At 35.3% G+C, this 25,733-nt stretch overlaps 1 protein-coding gene across 1 annotated transcript in view; it reads left to right on the top strand.

The window, feature by feature from the left end:
* LOC148839539 (3',5'-cyclic-AMP phosphodiesterase 7B-like) overlaps positions 1 to 25,733 on the top strand; it is a 93,674-nt gene that overhangs the window by 18,981 nt on the left and 48,960 nt on the right. Inside the window, exon 2 of the mRNA XM_088933725.1 lies at positions 2,561 to 2,621. Within this exon, the coding sequence (XP_088789851.1) occupies positions 2,561 to 2,621 (61 nt within the window). The remainder of the gene's footprint in view (positions 1 to 2,560; positions 2,622 to 25,733) is intronic.

Below are 25,733 nucleotides of genomic sequence, written 5' to 3'. Positions count from 1 at the left end.
TCAGAATATAAATTGCAGATTTTCAAAGCATGCAGAAACAAAAACACAGAATGATTGTCCACAAGAAAACTTACATATTAAGAATAATAATTTTAAATAGTGGGAAATTCATAATTAATCTTTAAAGTGTAACGTTAATGTAATTTCAGTGTTTTTACATATAAACTCAACCTTGAATGATTTTTACAAAATCTGATTATTAAATTAAAGATTATGTTTTCTTATAGACGAAAAGGCTACTATTATTTTTTTACTTTTCTACATAACAGACAACAGAATACAAGGCACAATTTTGTGTTGAATGGTATTCATTTTTATGAGATATGCCTTTTCCACCTTTAACTGCCAATCAGTTAATCTTCCCAAAGTTTAAAAATAAAGCATATCTGCTCACAGTGCTATTGTTCAGCATGTGGCAAATGGTATGGAAACATTGTGGCAGGATGTGGACAACATATACATAAAAAAACACAGAGGATTTCCCCGTTCATGCTAATTCTAACAATACACAAAGAGCTTCCGCAACATCAAAAAATATGTAAGAAAAAAAAAGGATGACTTTGAATGTATGGGGGATGGGGGTGGGGTACAGTCATGGAGTCAAGCTTCACTTAGAGTTATAGTAAGGCATTTCACTTTGGTTTAAGGGGGAGAATTGTTTTGCACATACATATGTCAATGAAGATAGATTTTAAAAATTTGGAACTTCATACCAGATTTTAAAACTGCTGTTGTGCTTTTTATTCCATGCACAAGCTTCTGTGATTCCAAATGCACAAGGCTGTTCAATCCTTGCTCCCCTGCTAATATTCTGTGAAATAAAATAACAAGCAAAATCTTCCACAGCCTCATAAGTTATCGACAAGTTTCCACATGATTTAAAATATTTTTACAAGTAGTCCTCCTGCCAGATTGGAATTAAATATGAATTCTCATTTGAATATTGAAAAGCCTATAAACTCAAATAGGCCTTCTTAAGAAAACAGTTCAATAGGTGTTAATATGATACTTGCTGTGCATACTGTTATGGTGCTACAATAGGATATCCATATGTCATACAAGATGCATGAGTTTATTAATTAATATCATACCTGTATTAATATCAGCTTTAAAGCAATCAAGCCTAAATACTGTCCAAGTATATTTCTGAAGATTGATTCCTCATTTTGTCATATAATGAATATAAAGAAATTTATTACAGAGATTAACGTGTTGTGTCAATTCAGTGTTGACATCAAATAATCTAGCATGGGATCTGCTCTTCATTAAATTCTAGGTGATAATGAATGTAATTGGTACTTAATCTATTTTTGAAGATGTACAGTACTTTAATTTTTGTCTCCATTGTTATGTGTCTGTTAACATTTGCACATTTTTTTATTTTTGATTATGTAAAACCTTCATAACAAGGTTTAATTTGCAGGTATTAATTTAGTTATTTTATCAGATATTGAGTGTCGGGTTTTTTGACTGTAAAAAAAACATGAGCAAACCTATGTCATCAGGTGTAGTTGGAAATTAATCCATATCATATTTATAATGTTTTAAGTTGATGGTTGTTGTCCTGACCAGTAGATGGAGTTCAAAAGCTCTATTTCAGACACACAGAAATAAACAGTAATTTATTAATAGCAGGACTACATGGCTCACAGTTGGGATTTTTTGTACCAAGACATAAGATTAAAGTAAATACTGTATCATGACCATATGAAAAGATAGAGATAGATATAGATAGAGATCACAACATGATTATTTTGAAAACAATAATATAATAGCTCATATAGTGTGTATAATGGTGAAAACGATTAGATAGAAGTTTAGTTTTTGATTTATTTTTGCAGTTTTTGCTGGCATTTAACTTTCTTTCACCCATAAAAGTGTTCTGTTTGAACACAGGTGCACGGGGCTGATTTAGAGACATTTATTAATCCTAACTGCCTGCCTTTGGAAGTTGGAAGGCAGCCAGAACACCTGCTGAAATCACATGCAAACTCAAGACGGCAGTGTTAACATCCACACAACCGTGCCTCCCAATACTGAACGTGTAAAACGCTATGTTCAGCATTGAGTGTAGTAAATTCTTTATGTAGCTGGGGATAATAAATAGTACAGGTGGATATTAAATCAGTATTCCAGTTCTCATGATCTTCTTCAGCATTTTAGTATAGGTTTGAAATAATCCTGCATAACCAAGCTTTCTGTCACAGGCTGTCATAAGCATGAGGCTCAATGTGGGTTACACCCAGGAAGGGACACCAGTCCATTGCATGGCACACACAGACATAACACACGCTCACACCAGGGCCAATATTACAGAATCCAATTAACTTATCAGTACATGTCTTTGGACTGTGGAAAGACAACGGATCACTTGGAGATAACCCACACAAACACTGGAAGAACATACAAACTCCATGCAGATAGCACCCCAGGAATAGACCCCAGGGCCCTAGCAATGCGAGGCACCAGTGCTAATCACTGTACCACCTTGTCACCCTTAATTATTATTAGTAGAAGTATTGATAATATTAATAATGAATCCTTCTGATTGTTTTTACAGAGGTGTGGAGCAATCTCATTTGAAAGTCCAGATCAGAATTCCTTATGTGTTCGCATGCTAGGTAAGAAACTACTTCTTTCTTATTTCCTGGATTCTGCTTTCTCTCTTTCTGGGTGGTGATTACTGTTAATGGCAGTAGTGCTTTCAAATGATCAATATTTGCTGCATTTGTAAGATCTCTCACTACTCTATTTAGTTATTTGTTTATTTATGAGCTTTTGGTTTTTAAGCGGAGGAAAAATGTCAAAAGTTGTTCAAGATGGCATATATTGCAATGGGAAACAATGAAAAAGTGTGGAGAAAAGCTGAAGAGAAAGGCAAAGGGTTTAGATTCAGGAACTATCTTTCAAAAAAGCGCATCACCTGCTACTGAGACTGGATGAAAGAATGAGAAAGAATGGATTTTTAATGTATGCTATGTGCTCACACAATTTTCTTTTGATGACATAAGACTGCTTGATATCTGATTAACAGAATTCACAAGGCATCAGTCCATTACCTGGATTGTATCAAAATACAAAGAATTTTAAAAAGTGTTAGTCAGATTTGAACATTGTTGTTAATAATTATTTTTACACACCGCAGTACACAAATTCAAAAATCAAACTGAATTATTTCCAGTATTTTCACTACCAACCAGTATCATAACAATTCTGTTTGGCATTTTATTAGTTAATAATGCTGCTGTGCTGGTGTTTATAACAGCCTTTGTGCTCTATTAATTTTAAATGTGGTTATATAAAGAAAGAACACAGCCATATTACTACTGTATCATATTTGATCTGCACACACAAAATAAAAAAATACACTTTCTACAAAAGATTTTTATGAAAATACATTTCATTATTAAGAATTCAGGAATTTTTATTTTTTATTTTTTTATGTTTAAAACTTGAAGTGGAGAATAACCTCGTACTACTACTACTCAAAACTTTCAGTACCATTCCCTACCTGAAGTAAAACTGAAGTAATGAAGCACATAACTCATCAAGTGCAATGACACAGCCTTGTTCATAATGTTGTCTTCCTTTAGACGGACAAGTACTTACTGCTATGTGTCTGTGTTATGAAGTCTCTAATATTTGACATACTGTACTAGAGACTTCATAAGAATGTGAATGTGTTACAATTTTTAATGGCAATGGTAGTCAGGAATCTGGGAGTCACGCTTGATCTTTCTCTGTCCTTTGAGCCCCATGTGAAAAATTTGAAAATGTCGTCTTTTTGCACCTTAGAAACACCAAGGCTTGATTTCTGCACCTCTTTTGATCTATGGGCTCACTAAAACTCTTCTCCTTAAGTTGCAATATGTCCAAAACTCTCCAGCACGTCTTCTAACTCACATCAGACCCTGGCAGCATTTTCAATCCTACACTTACATCTCTATAATTGTTGTCTGTTAAGTCACATATTTGTCTTGTAATTATATTACATATACCTTATATACATATAAGATCTTGTAATTGTCTTGTGAGGCATTAAAAAAGCTGGCTCCATTATACAACTCTGAACTCCTTCATGTTTACACTAGGCTCTGTTCCGTTGAGGCTGGTCCATTGACCAGTGTACTGTATATAGGACTAAATCACAGACCTTTGGAGACCTTGTTCTATCACGGCTCCAATGTTATGGAATGCCGTCCGTCAGACTTTACAAGAGACAAAGTCTCTGCCTCTCCTCAAATCCAAACTCAAAACTTTACTACAGCCTGTATCTGATTGACCTACATCTGAATAAACCTGTATGATCGTGTTTTGTCTTTTTCTTCATGGCATCTTATTATTATTGTTGTTGTTGTTATTATTATTTATTAAGACAATAAGAAATTATTTTCAGTGGCAGATAAAATGGTATTTTATTGCACAGTACTTACATAAGTAAATTAATCATGTTGATCAACATTTCTTATCAACAAGGTGTCTATAGTGCAAAAAACTAGGCTAGTACAGGATCAGATTGGGATCTGTATCATTCCACTCCTAGAGCAAGGACAAGCATGTGCCTGTTCACTGGTTTCTAAGCCCTTGATGAGCAGCATGTGGTAGACATTGTCCTGCTGGTGTGTGGTCATGTCTGGATAAGCTTGACAGATCAATGCAGCACCATGCAGTCAGGTTGAAATCAATCAGTAAGAGGGATATCCCAGATACAGGTATATACAGATATATCCCAGAACAGGGATATACTTTATCTTTTCGTGTGTGTGACAATATTTTTTATTCAGTGTCCAATAACATGTATTTGCAATCAATCTGAAGTAATGTGTGCTTTGTATTGTTTTCCAAGTTATAACTACCAAACTGAATTTCATATACAACTGATGTACTGGACTACTATTATACTATTATATACTATTAATTGCTACCATATGTACCATGAAATACTCTAGAAATTCAGAGAAAAATTGGGCCAATGCATGATATTGCTCCTAGTTTATTACAGAGCAATCTTTTCTTATTACCATGTTGAACAATTAAGATTACAGTGACGTTCAGATTCCCGTAATAGTTAGTGGAGTGCAGATCAGATTAATTCTACACAGTGAATTTACCTTGACAGCAATAAGACTCCTAACATTGGCATTAAGACCCACATAGTTTTGTTGTCCGTCGCTGTCCGTTTAAAAATGTTTTGAGTTTTCTCCAGCAATCTTGGACATAGCCAAATGAAACACAGTCTGGGGATCCATCAGAAAACTAACCTGTCTGCCACTATCGTTGAAGATGTCATTCATGCTGATGTGAAAATTGTAATGATGCAGCCTGGTGATGACCCATGATGATGTTGCTTTTATGATAACTTAATGACTAAACAGGATATATAGTCTTTCATGGCATCCATGGAATATGTTGCTTTAATGTTGAATGTTGTAGTTGGGTTTATTACTAATGACTGACTATGTCTAGGGCATCCTTAATGATTTATATTATTTGGTAGCATTGCTGGAAGCAGATATTTTTTGTATCATCAATGCTTTGTCCCTTTTACATGTGTACACTGGTCACCTTTATAGGTGAAAACTCTGCCGCACACATTTGTCATCACTAATGCATTGTTCCACTTCTAATTTCAGTCTCAAGAGTTACCGTGAGGTAGAAATGGAGGACACTAGAACTAACATTTTCTAAAAGCATGTCCAAATATCATACTCATACTCAGTGAAGGCAGTAATCTTGTGTCAATCCTTAATGCCTAAAGTCATCTTGTACATTTCTCTGGTACTGCTTTCTAGAAAGTACCCAAGCCATTAAATGTGTCACATCAATTTTTTACCTCTCTAAGAAAAAACACGATGAACAAAATGATAACATTTAAAAAAATACTCTGACCTTAGCTCCATCAGAACCATCTGGGAATATCTTGCAAAGAGTTTTGTTTGTCAGCCTTGTAAAATCTCTGAATTACAGTAGAGTAGTGCAGATGTTGTAAGAGCAAAGAAAGGAAACTAATTTGACAGACTGGAACCCTGAGGTAAAAGTGACGCACTCAGCTTACTGTCTCACATGTCAAGGTCGTTTGGATAGAGCTAAGTATCATCAAGGAAAAAATATTGCAATTATTAATTATGTTTTCCTGCTAGTCTGTGTTATTATGAATTAAGAACGTCACTGGAAATATTATTTCCTTTTGAAGCCAGACAGCACTTAAAACTTAATAAATTACAAAACTCAAGAAACAGGAATTTTCTTTCATCGTTTTCAGACTTTATTGTAACGTGTGACAGACATTCAGAGACAACAATATGGCTCATTTAAATTGCATAATAAAAATCCTACATCTAGAGCAAGTTTTTTTTGTCAAATTCAAACTGCAAAATCCTACATATTGTATATGTATTAATAAAATCACTGAACTACTACATGCACACACACATTGCAACACCTGTATTCATATATGAGTTCATCTACTTCAATTCAGATCCAATTCAGTTCAATTTCAATCCAATCCAATTCAATTCACCGGAACATATGCCCATACTCTAGCTAGTCTATACATAAGAAAGAACGTTGATGTGTATGCATAAAGAGATACTGTACATCACAGACCAGATTTTACAGATTGAAATATAAGGCTTTCCCTACCTCTCAGATGCTTAAAGGAATTATCTGGTCTAACATAAAAAGATCAAATGAACTACACCACACCGTAGATCATAATGCACTTTGTCATTGTATAATACCTGCATGCACCAAAATATCACAGTGCCACCCTGCCAACAGCAAAAAGCATTTTCTACATCATAATTCAGTACAGTGGTTTACAGATTTCTTTAAATATAAATTCACTTTTAGAATCTAAATGCAACAGAACATGAGCCCAAATGCTACTTTCTCACCAACCCAAAACTGTTTGCTATGTAAAACACTCAATAATTAGTGTGCTACCTGTGAATGCACACTGACATAGAGTGCAGTGAGGTCTAGGTCATAGTGTGAATAGGGTAGTCTCATACAAAGCATTAGATGAGTATCTGTAAGGCAAGAATGATATTTGAACTCAGTTTTGGATTAGTTCAGGTGGGTAGCTGTGTCAGCATGCGTAGGCTGCAAAGGAACAAGTAATAGGTTTATTCCATGCTGAAAACAGAAGAAAAGAAACATGTTGATACCCAAAGAAGGCTCTACAGCTGAAACATTGTGTTTCTTTTCTTCTCTTTTCCCACTGTTTTTAGCATGGAATAAACCTATTATTTGTTCCTCAATTTTGGATATCCATTTGAGAAAAAAGCCAAGTCACAGAGGTTTGTGGAACCAAAGTTTATCTTCACTTTGAGTGCATGGGATGTCAGAAGAACGTACAGTACTTATCTCTGTTTCCCAGAGTCTTTGTCCTTTAACCTAGCTTTGAATTTGCTCATTCCAAGTCAAGTCGTGTGGTGATTTTCTCCATGTCAAGTCCACCGTTTTGCTTAAACACCTGCTCATATTTTGCTCTCAGTTTTCTGCCTGAAGGAAACAGCTGAAATGACGATGACGATTTGTTACATTTTGTCCAACTTCTGAAATCACCTGCTGAATACCTTCTCCATTTTTTTCAGGTGGTCACAGAATTTTTTGGGATAAAACCTTTTCTCTTTGATGGTTTTTACAGATCTGGGTAAAGGGCTCGTTCATGTTTAGCATGTTTTTCTCTAAGTGTGAAGACCACAGCTCCAGTTTCAGCACAAATACATTCACTGCACTCAATACAGTATGTGTGACAAGTCTCTGCCCCTCTCCTGTAGTTTGCAATTTAAATGGCTCATATTTGACTTAATGTATGTATAATATCAGACAGCTAGCTACAGAACTCATTTCTTGACTTTCAAAAGGTGACAATTTCAGGCATCAGATCTAAAAATATCTAGAGAACTTTTACCTAACCACCTCACATCTGCATGAAGAAATAACTCAGCATAGGTAGCATTAAGTTATTGCTGGTTGTCGTTGGATGACAAATTGGTAATTAATAAAGGAGGGACATTCAGGAAATTCAGGATGATTTTTGCAAAGTTCAATAAAGCCGGAATTGACCACTAATATTACTGGTGTGCCGTAGGCAGTGATTGAAACCAGTTTCTCAATTAGAGTGTTTTTCTCAGTCACATAACTTTTGAATTCATTGCAGATTCACCTCTCATTCACTCTTTGAATGGTAAAAGAGTAAGAAAGTCCTTCACAGTCTGCTAAGTCTTGGTGTATTTTGCCAAGATGTTCTTGGATAACTTTTCCACTCTTCTTGCTACTGTGCCAAACAGCATGTTCTTGACAGCTGTAATTTGTTTGTATAATCTTTGAAACAAATGTCGACAGCAACTGTCTTTGCGCCAGGGGTGAGAGCTTTCTTATGTTCTACCAGCATATGGCTAAACCAAAAAGATTGATGAGCTCTCAATAAACTCCTCAACTTTTTTTTGTCTGAATCCCACTGTCTAAAGGATTTTTTCTCTTGACATTTTGCATTCATTGAGTTCTGAAACTGTCCTTAATTGGTTCTTTTACTTTATAAGTCTTCACTTTAGTGGCCAATAAGAAATTCATTTTCCCATACCTGGTGTTAATGGTATGTTTTTGATGAAAAACAGTAAAAAATCTAAATTAAAATTCCAGTTTATTCCAAACCTTATAGTGCATTTTAACTGCATTAGCAATTAAAAGAAACTAGGCATAAGTGGCTATGTCATAGATGGATAATCGGTTGGCTTAAATATATTTGACTTTTCTGTCAAGCTGTCAAATCTACTGGAATTTACTGGAAAACATAACTTTTTTGTGTTTTTATAAAGGCACCCATTGTATCTTTTCAAACAACAAAGATATAATAATGGGAAAAGATATGATAAAACCACTGGGAACCTGTGATCACAATATGGTATCTTTCAGTATGAATGAAGGATTAAGGCAAAATTTACAAATGAATTGGAAACAGTCAACAAGGTTCTTATACTTCAGGAATTATGGATAATGATACATGCTCGAAACCAAAACACAGCAATAAACACAATTTAGTTGCCAAGACACAGAAAAGAATGTTACAACAGAAAACAGAGGGAAATATTTTCCAGTACTTCCACACTAAATGCACTGTGGAAAAATACTTAGATTAATCATGTGGAAGAATAATTAGATATAATTACAATATAACAGAGGATTAATAATAGAAGATGATGAAGAAATCATAAACATGCTAAATACTGTACATCCTAATATTTCACACAGGTTTGTACAGTCTAAACTATTAGTGTAGTTTAAAATGAATAGATTACTGGGGCCTTATTCATAGAACCATAGAAAGGATATTGGAAGCCTTACTTAACTGGGAGTGGTATCCATAGATTGGAGAATTGTAGATGCAACAGTAGTTCCTAAAAAGGGGAATGATATTCTACCAGGACATTTTAACCCCAATTAGCCTTACTCCTGTTACTGGCAACTTATGTAAATGATAGCTAGAGCTAAATTAGGAATACTCCTTACAGAATTATGGATTTTTAAGAAAATTCCAACATGGATCTAGTGTAGAAAGGGAAGATCTTGTTTAAGTATTAGAATTCTTCAAGCAAGCAATAAAAATAACTCTAATTGGACCACTGTAAGCTGTTGTGTAGAGTCAAAATTAGTTTTTGCACCATTGCTCATCTTGATCAACAGTTCAGATTCCAGTATAGTTAACAAACTGTTCATAGAATGAATTTTGAATTATCTGCAAATAATTCAACGAGGAGAGGTAAATGCAGAACCAGCAAAAAGGAATTTACGAAAAGATTCAACAACATTATGGATTACATAGGCACTTGTGAAATTTAACATTGTTTAGTGCAAATTGCTACAGTCAGGCAGTAGCAGCATAACCTGTTCATATTCTTTGGATCATTCTGAGCTGCAGAAAGCTATGCATGAGAGGAATGTGAGTGTTTATGTGTATTCTACTATGTTCTCATAAAGAGCATTCAATGCAGGGTAGCAACAAGAAAGCCATCAGAACTCATTAACATATTATGTTCTTTTTTGTTCACCATATCACAAAAGCAATGTCAGCTTAGGAACATTTGATACAAAGAGAGACAAAGCTGATTGTTGGTATGAGTAGAATTAGAGGCTGATGGGACCAGTTCTTGGAGTTGGCAACATAGCATTATCAATATATTTTTAATATATTTATATCTACAATAAAACAATACATTCTGCATTGAACACCAGTTTATTATTATTATTGCACTGGATTTCACCTTTAAATAACCCAGGAGACTATATGAATCAATTAATATCAGCTTCAGGTTTCCTTCATTTGGTTATTAAAGCCATTTAGATCACACATATACAGTCTTGTTAGTTACATTAACACTTTTGGCATAGGTAGAGCATATGTGCCAGATTTCTATTAATATAGTTTTACATATGATTCACAACAACAGGTTAATAATAGTGCTTGCTTTAATTACAAGATATCTCTTGTAATCCATTGGTCTAATTGAATTAGTACCTGATGTGAGGTTGGGAAGGGCAGTGGATGTAGTGAATATGAGGTACGAATATGAATTAGCTATTTTCCCAATCACAGTGCTAGAGGAGAGAAAACTGTCCTATGACTTCTATTTTTTTCATTTCCTGTAGTACTCTAATTAGACAAAGAGCTGATCAATACTCATATTAGTATGTCAGTTCGTAATGATGAATGATATAGTTCCCTCATAGTTCCCTCATTGGAATCTTCAGTAAATAAACACTATATTATACAATATTCTAATACTGAGAAACTGAAAAACAAACCTGAGCAGTATCAAAGAAGTATATCATTTTAAATAAATTGTTCTACTGTATATCACTATGTAATAATATTAATACATAAAGGACCAAGCAGAGGTTAATTTCACATAGTTGCATCTTGACTTCATCACCTTTGAAAAATATGAAATATGTTGATTGCTAAAGTATTCAGACCTGTGAATGCAAAATTTGACTGAAGCATGTTTGTCAGAAAATTACAAAACCATTTTTTTTCAGTTCCAAAAATGTGGAAAAGCCACATTTTTGGAGTGACTGTGATATTGTTCACCCATGGACATCTTCTCCCACCTCAAACACAGAACCCGTAGCCTTTCAGAGTCACAGTTGGCCTCATGGTGGCAGTCCGAACCAGTCCCTACCTTGCCTGGCTGCTCTGTTCAGACAGATAGCCTGATCTATGCAGTGTGTGGGTCGTACAAAAAAACTACAACTTCTTAATGATCAACTTCACCATGTTCAAAGAGGTATTCATATTTTATACAATTCTCCTGATCTGTGCCTTTATATATATTACAAAAAGCCAAGCTGGGTTTTTGTAAGGAGCATTAAGGAGCTAAGGAGAATTAAGCTCCTTAGTCTTCCTGGTTGAATCTTTGCTTGAAATTCACTACCTGTCTGAAGGAATTTATAGAGATAGGTGTATTTATTTTGAAATCATTTGAACCACCGTTATTACTCAATAGATAGAAGCCACACAAGTAATTATGTCTCGTTAAGATTATTTTGACCTTTTCATTTTTCTTTCATATCTATTTACTTCTTTCATTTTTTTTTGTTTTTTTTTGCTTTGAATGTGTGGAGAAGGTTGTGTGTAAAAAAAATATTAATTGCTACTCCAAATTGTCCTGACAGTAGGCATTACAGAAACACAATGTGAAAACTGCGCGAAGGGTTCAATACATTTGCAACACATTGTATTAATATGACCTAAAGTACAGTGTTCCTTTCAGAAGACCATGGTGTTTTGCTATTTGTTCAAAAATGTTTGCAGGAGCTATTTAGAAAGCAGTGAACGCCAATTGTCAGACCAAATGACTTGGAGCCAAAAAATTCTTGGCAGAAGCTCAAATTGCAACTTTGATTCTGTGTGTGACCTTGGACACTCTAATTTATAACTTTTGTATCTCTGTCCTCCCAACTGTAAAAGGGAAGCAAGACACTGACTTTGATAATTTTAATCTGCAGGACTTTTTTGTCTTTTACTGGAATAAGTTAAGGATGTGGAAATCCATTAAAAAGGTGTTTTCAGAAAAGGCTAGATTTAATCATTCAGAACTGTGTGATATATAGCTATGCCCTATTCTTCTAGTGCATTACACTGTGTGAAATCCACAAAACAAGTTACTCCAAAAGATGTTTTTCACCAAATACAGAAACATCTTCTGTGCTGTTCTGAATTCAGAACTCTCTTGATTACTTGTACCATATTCCGCATAATACTTATTTTTGAAATACATTCGTTTTTTTGTACATGAACAAGTAAACATGCACACAAAACAGAACTACCTTCCCACCATTTTATAAGAGGGTTTTGACAAAATTATCACACCATGCACATTTTAATGTCAAAACAGTTTTGATATGGATTTGGGATCCATGTCTTGAAGAACACTATTCGGGGCTTTTATTTAAGATCTCTTCAGGTGAAATGCTGAATTTTACCTCTTAGGGAGTGTCTTGTCAATGCCTCTCTGAGTACAAATAACAATGGCATCCAGTCCGAATCTGCTACCTCCTTATTTTCTTGTGTAACAAAGCTTATGTCTTATTTCATTACCATTTTTTCCTGCTGTCCTGAATGCATTTCTCTCACTTCTCTGAGTTTTCTTGAGAACTGTGAACCTTGCTAGACTCACCCAGAGATATTTTTCACTGAGAGCGTAATGGCTTGTGCTAGTTCTCTGTCTACTGATAGACTGGTGAAGTCAAGAATTACAGCCACTTGTCAGGACTTGGTTCAGTGTTGGTGCATTGACTGTGAGGAAGATTGACCTGACAGTGAGGTTGCACAGTACAAGCCATTCCCCTTCAGGAAAAGGGATATCTAGAACTCTCCTATCACTTGTTACCCACCCTGCTCCCTTATGATAAATTTCTCCCCTTTACCACTGTGGTGCCTCTTATCAAAGGGACTGTACTTCCACTGTCAGTAAGACTCATAAGTGTCAGTAAGTGTGCCATAACATGCAAAGCCAGACATTGGTATCACCTCCACAGGGTCTTCAGGGCAACTTTCTTTGTTATCAAGCATCCTTGTGTGGATAATGGACCTGACCGCACTCATATTTCAGTCCAAACTACAGGTTAGACCTACGGTACCTGACTGACTTACCTACCTGGCCCAGCATACAGTACTTTTTGTATAAGACATGGAAGCCACTGGTCATGGAGTCCTAAGTCCTAAGCATCAAAACAGTCTATCAACTGCAGAGTTCAACTGAGATTCCTAATGTTGACAATGAGCTAGCAACTCCAAATAAGTCCAATCAAGCAGGATTTTAAATTTTTAGATTTAAATGATGTGTACTTCTGCATTCTTGTTTTGTGATTTAGTATCATACTTACAAGCTCAGCTTTCTGTTGTTTTGTTTATCTCTTGCTCCTAAGCACCCTCCAAGTGTCTGGATACATTTTGAATACTGGTTAATGTCACAGGAGCTCCTAAAGGCATGCTTGACACCCTGTAGGCAGAAAAGCATTGTACTTTAAAATCTATGACAGTTTTACTCCTGCTGCTGGGCATCCTACATGCCTGGCTACTGCAAGCCTTGGGCCTGTGGTGGGCTCCTGTTTGCACCAAAGACAGATACTTCAGGATACCCAAGCACCTTTTTGCAGAGTTTATGGGCTCAGAGAGTATTCACTGCTCTAAGCTCTGAGTTATCTGAATACGTCTTGAGAGCTTCAGTCTTTGTCTTCTCAGTAGCTTGCAGTCTTACTCAGACAGGACCTCATTTACTGTACATTCTTGGCCATATATGATGGTTATCATTATAAACATATTAACTGAAAAGTACAGTAACATAACCTCAAAGTCACTTATCAAATCACCTCAGCAAGGTTCTGGTTTCGCAAAAACTGATGGTCCACCATCATATATTCATACTCTCATGAATAGTACTAAACTGATCAAGACGTTATTTAGCATTTATGACATTATGCAATTATGCTTGTGTCCTTGTGTATGTATGAGTTGGTATGTATAGTATGGACAAAATGTCGGGACAAAGATAGCAAAGACAAACTTTTTATAGATCAAATGCCATCTTCTTTTAAATCTTTTGTACAAGTACATAAAAATAGAAAGGGGGTTATTGTGAATTCTCCAGAAATATAGGAGTAAAAACATGCATGTTCAGAATGTGTCAGTGTGACTGTGGGCTTCTGATCTGAACCCATGCAGTTGTGTTACGCAATATAGCAGATATAAGAGATTAATTATCATTGACCTTACTTGCAGTTATCAGTTTAATTAGTACTGTTCATTCCATTTCCACATTATACAACAGAGCACTGGATTCTAGAGTGTCCTCAATCAGCGTATCTTTATCAATCTTAAATAAGCTTAATTTAGGGCCATCAGAACAGATGTCAAAAAACAACAATTCAATCATACATTGTCAACTGATAGCATTATCTAATCAGCACAATGAAAAACTTTACATCCTCATTGATGACAGGAAAGAATGTAAAGGGTACGATTGTGAAGCATTTACAGTCAATTATTTTTTTTTTACAAATGTAACAAATTCTTTGTCTGTTCCCAAATAGAGAAAAGGGAACTAACATTAAATTAAGGCATCAAATGGACTGGAGGTGTAAGAAAAAGGACTGATTTAAAAAAACAAAACAAGCTTAAAACCTACAGAGTGGTTGAGTACCCATGTTCACTACATGCTTTGCATGCAAATGTACCCAGGACTGAGTCTGCATTTTGTTTTTCGTTTCTTGGAAACAGTCCTAAGAAAATAAGACAGTCCATAAATTATTGTAATGTGGTTAAGATCTCTGCATCCACTCTCTTTATAAGAACAGCAGATGGCCTTCAGATGTGCCACCTTGTTTAGTCTAATTGTTCGATAACGTCTCTTTTACAGAACAAAAAACATTGCAAAAAATGTATTTTTTTGCGAATGTTTTTGAGGAGCTTTCTCACAAGGTATACTGCTGTACGGTATGGTTTTCCTCACCTCGCCTGTCATTATCTCCATTAGAAAAAAATGGTTTGCATTGAGATGGCAGTCAATTTAAAAAAGTTGAAATGTAGAGGACAAAATGTTCTTATTTACTTACAATATATTTTTTTGTAAACTTAATAAACTTTAAAATTTTCTTTAAAAACACAGTTTTAAAGAGACGCACTTAATTTAGTAGTACCATCATGTTAAGTGATACGGTATAAACAAGGACATTGTTCTCTGTCCTATCCCACATATGATTATTGACTGGGATGGCTTCTGAATGCAGTTTGGATGTTGACTCCATGTTTGTGGTGGTTTTCACCAGGTACCCAAGGTTCCTGGTCTCCTTCCACCTTGCAAAAACTGTTAATTAGTATATCTAAAACTGCCCTATGTACGTGTACAGTATGTGTACCCTGTGATCAAACTCCATTTGACCCAAGGTGTAGTGGTTCTCTACAGTTCAGGGACAGGATGTGACTTTCTGTAGGTCCATCAGGGATACAAGGCTCACTGATAAAGGACTGATAGTTATTTCATGAAGTTTATCACAAAAGATTGAGAGGGATGACAAGGGCCAAGTTCAATCAGCCTCAGTTGTCAGTAATTCCTAATCAATCGTGATGTGCATTATAAATACTGTACGTACTCCTCTTCTCTCCCCAACTTGTTTCCTTGTATCCCACCAGCTCCCTCTCTCCATCTTTGCAGCTGTGTATTGGTCACTCCTCCCACTTCATGGGGTCCTCTGGCCAGGAGGTTGGCCTTCAGCCATATTTATTAAAACTCTCAATAAACGTTTTAATGTGCTCAATTCCTGGATTTTGTTATTCCTAGTGAATTGAATCATTCTACTGATCTTTTGAGTGTTATTTACAACAGAGTATAAATTAATTGTTTTTGCACTTCAGAGTTTTAAGCACTCCATATTTTAAGCATCCCTAAATCTAAAAGTAAGCCAAACTGTGCATTTCGATAGAAATGTGCCCAGGTATATAGTTTTGTTCCTGTTCAGTCAATAAAATTGTAATGAGTAACTTTTTAACACTTTGGTTAGCACTTTGGTTTGTGACACCAACAAAAACGTGGCTCAGACGTTATAAAACAATAATGTACTTGCAATAATAATAATTTGACCCTAATTGTCACTCACTGACGGATCAGACTGGAAAAATAGATTTTAATTGCACACATTAGAAAGAGGAAACTTTTTAAAAATATAACGGCACAACTTTCCAATGCCCAGATAACGGTCAGATAAAGATTTATTTATTTAGCTCCAGCTTTTTCTTGGTTTACAGTGAAACAAATTAGTAACAGACCTAGGCAGAGACTATTACAAATGGCATGATCACAAGGATTATGTGAAATGTTATTATGTGAACTAAAAGTGAGCTTATGAAAACATTATTTCAAAGCTTTCTGGTCCTATGATGCTATGATCATCAAAGCTTGTCTAGGAGCACTTGAACTTGTGAGATGGTTGGTTAGTGAGCATACTTAACCATTACCCCGCATTTCAAGGAAAATCTCGACATAGCTATAAAATAGCATTATAGGAAAATGGAGGTAGAACCCTTTTGTTCTTTTCTGTTAAACAGACTAAAACTAGGTGTCCAATTTGACCCCTGTGCAGCTAGAAACATAAACTTGAGTAACATTAAGCTGATGAGGGTCAGTGTCTTTGAATTCATTCTAAGACATAAGAACGGATTTTTATGAGGCCTTGCAAAGGATATTTATAACCAAACCAGATCAACAAGTAAGTAGGACTTTTGAAAATGCAGTTCTTATTCACATCCAATTTAATTTCTAATTTTCACTGGTATTAATACAAAATAACAAGTTATAAGAGCTAACTTTTATAAAACTGTTAAACATAAGTTGCATGATGCATGTTTTTTCTTCTTCATTTTAATCAGAGAATAGTATCCATTAAATTACTGGACTTGACCTCCATATTGTATTTTCAATATATACTGTATACTGTATACAGTTTTTTCAATTTATTACTGAACCTGAATGAAAGAACATTCAATGATTAGCATTTTTTTAATATAGGAATAATCCAGACACTGGAATCAATTATTATTGATTAAATTGTATATTATTAATTTTCAGATGGCAATTCAGCAGATTGTTTTTTCAGTATGTTGCCTTGATGTCAAGTACTACTTTTTATGGATTCACACACAGAGCTCCAGTTCAGGTAGCTAAATACTGATGGCCAGACAGCTTTGAAAGCTAACTAAGGGGTTCATTAGGAATTTATGGAGGAGATGCACAGCGCCCTGAAGGGCTAGATCAATAAACCTTGGAAGTGTAAAATCCAGAAATCATTCTTTGTGCATCCCTTAAAGATTCCATTGACGGCTGAGAATATTAAGCAACAGGAGGGAGATTTTGACTAGCAAGAAGTTACTTTATGCAGCATCTAGCAATCTTTATGAAGATAGTCACAATTTACTGTATGGGTTTATTTCATGGCTTGTCTTTCAAAGCAGGGAAGGAAGAATTAAAGCAGGATCTACTAAGGCTGGAGAGACATAACCTCTAACCTTAAATTCACTAGGGACAACAATATCCCAGAATTGGATGCTTTGTGAATGTTTGGATTACTTGGAGATGATAGGTTTGGCTTAACCTGCTTGGTTAATGTATGTAATACAAAAGCATGTTTGTTTTCAATAGATAAAGTTAATTTCTGTAATGATAGTGATTAGGAACAGCTGTGTGAGATTGATTTGTCATTGTTATTTCTCTTGAATTTCTGTTACGCACTTCCATATAAAGTAGTGCTGCTAATCTAAAACAATGAAATGAAGATATACTTTGGACTAGTGAGCTTTGTTGGGTGTTGCTTGATGTCGACATTAATGAAAGGGAAAATGATGGTTTATTTTTCATACCCAAGCTTTTATCTGTAATAATGACTTAGCAATACTGGGTAATTGTTGTTTCAGTGTCACTGTCTGTGGTTTTAATTCATGGTTGTTTGAGCATGTGGAATCAATGCTGGCAAATCAAATCTCGGTGAGCTCAGCCCATTGGAGTTGGATTCTTTTTGGAAAGCCCAAACTAAATGAAATTCAGCTTGGTGGTATGCCTAAACTGTCTCCAAACCTCAGTAAGTTTGCTTTTTATTGAGTCATTATAATTTTTAATCATTTTCTGCTTCAGTGTTGTGCAGAAGCCTCTCTGTCAGCATTAAAGTTTTGTTATTTTGCCAACTCTTTTCAGAATAAAAAGTATGAGAGAGAAGTTGTTGGGATGGGTGTTTGAGGAATCGGGGTGGGAAGGGGGGTCATATTGTCACATTAGTCTAGGGCAATGAAAGAGTTTTCTTTTTGTATTCAGATCCTGTTGCTCTTTCTGCCATGCCCGTTGTTCAAGGTTCTCTTCAAACAAAAAAAGAACTGTTGTGCCTCTTTAGCTGAGAGAGAGACTGCTGAGTCTAGTGAGGTAATTTACTAACTCACACAATCCTCTTAGGACTTTAAAAAAGAGAATATGAAAAGAAAGTGACTTTGACCATTTTGCTCTGTTAACATATTCTTTCGTAGTGTGTTATAATATAACCAATATCAATGCAGTGCTCCCGAACAGCCAAGGGAAGCCAAACGAGAAAACCTGTTGTAAGCTGGTGTAGTGGGGCTGTTTATGTGATCATTGAATGTCCTTTAATCTTCCATACAGCACTTTGGGACCATTCCTTTTCCAACCATTTTTTTAGTGAGCTGAATATCATCATTTCTGCATTTGTAACATAGCCGATATTACACTTTATACACACTCTTAGCTGGGTATATGGGATGATCCTTTATAATCATGGCAAAGACCAATAGGCTGGGATCTTTCAAAATCACTTAGTCTACTGAAAAGCTGCAAGCTCTGATGGGCTGAATGGATTGTTCTCATCATAAAATCTTCTTACGGTCTCAGCCTTACGAGGCCTTATTATGCTGACTGAGGCATCAGAGAGGGAGAGAGAGAATCTGAATCACATTCTCTCTCTCACTCCTGCTCTCCCTTGCAGATCCACCCCCACCCTCTGGCTCTCTCTTTTCCAAAGAACTGTTCAGCCAGCAGGGACCTTGAAAGTGCTTTTGGTAGTTTTCTTTCCAGGGGAAATCGTGAAGGAAAAAGAGGAAAACTTTAGGTAGAGGACTGTCTCCAAACCTCTACTACTTTGGACTAGAGAGTCACAAAGAAGTCTTAGGGGGGAGACCGGGAATACTACAGCAGTAGGACCCCATCTGGACCTGTTCTGCAGCCTCACCTTGACTTCTGGCACTGCAAAGCACAGTCAGGAGGATGCCTGTGTTAAACAGGTTCTTGAGCTCAGAGTTTGGTAGGAGACTGAAAGTGAGCGAAGAACTACTTCCTACTTCTGTGTGGACCCTCTCCACCTACCAGCAAGGAACCTTCACTCTGGAGCTGCCTGAATTAATCAAACTGGTCAAACTTCTCTGGAAATCAAAGCACAATCTCCAAGGACCAAAAAGGAGAGGGGTATTTGAAAATGAGGATGCTCTGTCTAATATTCCAGGTAAAATCAGTATCTCTTCTCATCCTATTTTCTTATCTTATTGTTTTCTGCCTTGGGGTGTTGCAAGGACATAGATTTTTAAGTGTCTGTAAAGAACAAAAATTACTTCATTACAGTTCTAATGAAAACTGTAAAATATTTTAATTGAACACAGAAATTATTATCAGAAATGATCAGAAACACAGTTTTAGAGCTCTCTCTGGTAAATATTGCTCTGAAAATCCAAACTCTCATTATAAATATTTGATTTTCTTTGAGTTTAGTTTTTAAAATTCAATAGGTGGTGAGGTGGGTGGCTATTAGTGGTGAGAAGAGTGGGCCTGTATGACAGATCTTTAGATTTGTCAAAGTAATTTTCTAACATTAAAAGGTTTTTTTTTTAGATTCTGTCTTACTGTTGAGAATATGTTCATATATGTTCAGGATTCCATAGACTTTTTTTTCCATTGCTGTACATCTATAAATGTCCATACTGTATAGCCTGTTTCATTTCTATTTATTGTAGATTTCACTTTCATGCCCTTTCCGCATGGAAATACTTAATTTTAACTTCGCTAGAATGTATTTCAAAAACCACTATAAAATATATTTTAGTGCTGTATTTAAAATCAGTGCCATGTTCTCTTTATTTCTCTGCATTTTACATTTCATGGATGTCCAAATGCATGTCAAAGCAATTATCCTGAATTACAGCAGATATGCAACTGTAGCATTTGAGGAAAGCAGTTGATTGTGAAGTGGGGCAAGACGAAATGTGTGTATCATTACGTATTAGAAGTATTCCTTTTTGATTGGTGTATACAGAACACAGGGAGGAATGTTAAAAGAAAGTTTGTTCAATTATGTCCTTCTGAAGAACATTAATTTGGTCTAAGAATCCACCTTGACTGCTTGACGTTATATTTTGTGGAGATCATCAAGTTTATGACAGACCTACTGTAACTAAGTGCACATATGAAGTCAGCAAGAGCCACATTTTATTTTTCTCATAGTAGTGTCCTATTGTAGTTGTGAACTGTGAATTCCTGTTAGACATCCTTGAATTGGACACTCAGTATTCCTATTTTTTTATCTGTGGCCCACTTCCATTCTGCTGCGAAACGATGACCTATTTTCCAAAATAACTATGGGATCAAGGGACAAGGGGTGCTTTTCCTTCATTTTGTTTTCTGAACAGTCCACAGATTTACATGGATAAATAGATGTATGTTTAAAATATTACTCCTTTTTGTACTGGTTATTATATGATTAAATCATGTATTGATTTATTTTTACCCATGGAATACATAAGGTATTCTCTGCGGCTTCCATACTTGTGAAACGTTTTACAGGCTGTCAACGCACAGCAGCTGTGAGCAAAAGTAGGCAATGAACAACTTCCCTGGTATGGTACAGTGCTGGCAACAGTCAATCACAGAGCTCCGGGACTGCTGACGAATCTTGCAAATATATGAACAGAAATGTTGCCAGGTTTCTCTTGGTCTGAATTTTAAGGTGATGATAAGCTCCATGAACATCGATAAAACTATAGTACGGATGTGGTCTGCTTAGTCTTTGTGGTACCTATCTAAGCTCTTTAAATGTAAATATTGAGGCATCCAGTCTGCATTATTTTATTAGTATTACATAGATAAAAAAATAAAGTCCATACAAGAACTCATCCTGGTTTCTTTTGCATTAAACAGACTAGAGAGTGTGCACCCCCCATTGAGCCATAACTGTAATGCAGGGCTGACCCGCCCCCAGCTATGCTGGTCCTCATTTATATACAGCAGCTGGGTGGATTAGAGCAACCTCACTCAATGGTACAACAGTAGTTTAAGCAGTTCAAGCACAGACCTTTACCTACAGCCTGACAGTTACAAGCCCAAAGGCTACACTACATTGGGTCGTCCCATTCCATGTTTAATTTATTTACATTAAAATAAAAAAATTCTGACAATGGTAAAGGATTGTCAGACAGCAGGAGCTAACAGTAGAACAGTGGGGTTAGTAGAAGCATACTTTTAGTATCAGGATACAAAGCATTTTTAGCCAAGATAGCTTCATATATGCTTGGTAATTAAAGATGTTCAGCATATTATAATTTTTCTGACAGTGATACAGACAGTGAAGGTAAATAATTGACAGTGACATTTTAAAGATGTCCCCGACCCACCTTTTACATATGTTTTTCATTGTATTTATTTATTGTATTTACCAGAGGTGTCCTTGAAAATGGCGTTCTTAAAACAGGAATCCCTTGCTCTGTTAAGCATGTGTAGCTGCAAAAAAAGATTGAAGATTGAAAATTGCGGTTATGATTTGCATGCTGTTTATGGCTTTAAAAGGCAGATTGATTGGTTTGGAAAAAATACAGGGACAGAAGTCCAGAGTTCTAAAGGAATGGATTTCCTTTATTTAAGATTTTGCTCCAAACCTATGAAGTGAAGCAGAGATAGCAGTCTAACTAAGGGCAGTGACTTTCAGTGTCCCATTTACTTACACAACAGACTTGAGCTCTTAGACCTCCATTAACTGAATAAGAGTACAGGTATATCTAGATTTTTTAATTATGTATTTTTGTAATTTTAATTATATATACAATTATGAAACATCTAAGAATAAAATACAATGGATTTCTTAATGCTGGACATTTTAGTAGACATATTTAAACAAATATTTCATGGCTACTTCTCCTTAGTAGCATCAGATACTATGTTTTTAGCATTCTAAAAACAATACAAAGATATAAAACATAAATTTTACCCTTTCCTTTATACAAACATAGAAGCAAATTAGACAAATGGGCAAAACACCTGTGGGTATTGCCTTTAGACCAGAATTGGAAATGAGTTTTCTTTTTAGAATGGGAAAGAACATTTTCCATTGACAATCTTTGTCCATACAGTATTTGAAGAAGGTTAAACAGTCAAAACTTTGTTTTTCTTTCTACATTTCAGTGTGAAATTAACTTTTGGATGTTTTGATTAATATTCTCAATAACCTAAGCTGCAGATACGACTGAGAACAACTGCAGGGGAAAATGTCCTCATTTTGCCTTGAATGTATAATTCAATCCTGTCCTGGAGTGATTATCAGAGTATGTGACAGGGTCATTAATTTGCCTTTCCCATTAAGTGCTGGCCAAAATATCCAAACTGCTTCAGTGTGGTTTGCTTAGTGTATATGTGTGGATATTTTAATGAGAGATCACTGAACAGTAAACACAGTCGTCTGTTAAAGGAGCCTATTTTTATGGTATGTGAAATTAATTATATTTTCAGTTTCATCTTAGAATTGTTTAGAATTTATATGAATTGTGAACTGAACAGAGATGTTCGATATTCTTTTTTTCCAAAATAAAATGTTTGTATTGTAAAACATTCCTGTCTTAGTTTTACAATTACAGTACAGTTGATATTAGAATATCTGGTAACATAAACCATATTATTCTGTGTCTAAAGGTAGTACCACTGTAAAAACAGGGCTGTAAGTAGCTTATCATCCATCAAGAGTTGAAGCTTGGAGTGCAGAAAGTGCAGAAAGATTCATATAACCTGGACTTTGCCAGTTTAAAATGCAGGCCATGCCATGTTGCATGCTGGGGGTTGGAGCTGCCAGCAGTAAATTCTGCTAGCAGCTCCAACTGCTAGCTCCAACTGGTTACTCAGTCACCAATCAGGCAACTGCTAGACTAAGCATCATCGGTAAACTGTGTCTATCCTCCATTTGGCACTAAATCCCTGTTATTTGCATTCCACGATTATAATATGAATAAAAAGGGCATATTCACGCGCCTCAGAAAGTGAGTGTGTTCTCTTCATCTCTTCCTGGCTGGTATAGGGGGCAACGATAAGTCAGAGTGAATAACCATTGGATTTCCCTAATTGATAGATACAAATAGGTACATTTGTATAAGTACATGACTAAAGACTGCAATGTTTATTATAGAATAATGATCTGACCAGTTTTGTTATTTTTCTTTGTTTTTATCGCTAAATCCACCTATGTTTTTCAACTAAACGGTATACACAAGATGACCATATAAACTAAAGGTCTACATGGATGTTTCATTAACTTCTATACACTAGCAGTCTATAGAATATGCAAAACATTGGTTTTATAGGTTTTGAATGTAAATGATGACATGTCTGGCAGTTAATAAAGTAGATCTCAGAGAGTTATCCACAGCCTTGAAAACTTCAAAAGAGTAAGATATCCAGATAATCTTCCATACAGACTTGTCAGGATACTGCAATGACTTAATAAACGTCTCCACACTATGACCAAACCACATTATAAAATGTGACCTTGATATACACTGTCCATTCTGATGTTCCCAAGTATTCGAGAAAAAAAGCAAAAACCTCCTTATCATAATAATAATAAACTTTATTTTATATAGCGCCTTTAAAGGTGGCTTCTCAAAGCGCTTAATCCATATAATGCACAATTCCTTACTCTGTGGTTTTGACTGGATTTCTTTCTAGAGAATGTTTATCTTTCTTAATAGCTGTAGATTTGTACTGTAGATGGCACAGTGTGGTACTTTCAGAAAAAAGCAAGAACGTATATGTTTATATTAATATTTATGCATAATTTAAAATTGCCCTACAGATTCAACATCTGGACATTTGAGTACATCTGAAATGTTTTTTATCCAGATTGACAACAGGGCAGAAATTTAAAAACCGTAATGGGTGGATAGGCATGTCATTATCAGTATTAATATGAAAGGACCAAAAAAATGGAAAACAAAATCATTGGTGCTGAAATCTGAAGGAAGGTGTTGGTATAGCTCAACTATGTACTGTATGTGTGAGGCCACCTCTAAGTAAAACGTCAAACATAACAGCATCTTTGCTGTTTTTTTTAATGCAATTTAAGCAGAGCATTTCTGGAAAGACTTAAGAAACAACCAGCGACTCTGAAGGCGGACTTAAACAAATGGATGAAGAAATTAATTTTAAAAAGTTGACATGATTTCTTATAAGAGAAAAAATAAATATAGACAAAGAAGTATACTTCGTAAGATATACAATTCAGCAAACTGCTGAAATAACTGATCTGTTTTGTGTTCTTTAAGAGACAGTATTTGTTCTGGAATGTTTTGGCTTCTAGGAATTGCAAACAGATGGGTTAGCAAATAAGATCCTCATTTTAAATTTTTTGTGTATTCTTGCACGTTTCCCTCTATTTTCCATTTTCTTCATACAAAATAGCTGGCTGTTGGAAACACAAGGTATGATCTGTGTTAAAATACCTAAACAGAATAAAGTGTAAAGACAGATGGCTAGCAGGTGAAAAAGAACATTCTGTTTTTAGTATAGATTTAAAGCTATTGTAAATCTAATTCAGGAAAACTTTGGGAAGGCATGAAGATTACATTATGTTTCTTTGTAAAAGGCAGAGTATGTGAAAACTTTACTGGCTCAAATTAAAAGACGTAAATATATAGTAGATGTGTGAGGACTACGCTAGATAGAGTGAGCAGGAGCCTAATTGCTAGATGTAAACAATTTTTTACAGACAGTAGTACAAGTATATAATTGTACAAGTACAAGTAGTATATTGTTATAGCAAAGCCAATAGAGTCTTTTAAAATTTTTGGAAACAATGCTTATTTTTTGGAAATCACTCATTTCCAACTGAAATTATTTATTCATTAAGAAATATTGCTCACAAAACTATGCTGTCATCTCAGTAATATCCCTTGATCTGCACCTGATAATATAGCTGTTTTTCAACTGTCTTTTCAACATATTTAATCCTATTTTCTGGGATCTACAGCTACAGGAATTACAGATAGTATAAATATCAGTTGCCTTGTGCCCATTTTGTAAGTCTCTTGCATTACAAAAATGCTGAACTACTACGCTGCATAAATGCATTTAAACTGCAATGAGCATATATTCATTAAATGTTTGGAGGAATAAAGCAAACAGCCTAGAGCCATACACGACTTGATGCACTGCAGGAGATGGGTTAGGACAATATGTGCAGTATGACTTCATAGTTAATAGGCTTGAAATTACTATAAATAGCCCATAAATTCCACAATAATTTGTAATAATGTCTAAGTCAAGAAAATATCTTTATCTCTATCTATACGTACAAATAATTGTATTCCTATCTTTTTGTAGGGACTTTCCATTAACTCTCAATCTTTTTTTATTTACTTCCAAAGTCCGCTC

This window comes from Atractosteus spatula, chromosome 2, assembly GCF_055471065.1.
Source record: "Atractosteus spatula isolate fAtrSpa1 chromosome 2, fAtrSpa1.hap1, whole genome shotgun sequence".
NCBI lineage: Eukaryota > Metazoa > Chordata > Actinopteri > Semionotiformes > Lepisosteidae > Atractosteus > Atractosteus spatula.
The sequence above is the reverse complement of the archived record's forward strand: the minus strand, read 5'-3'. Positions and strand labels throughout refer to the sequence as shown.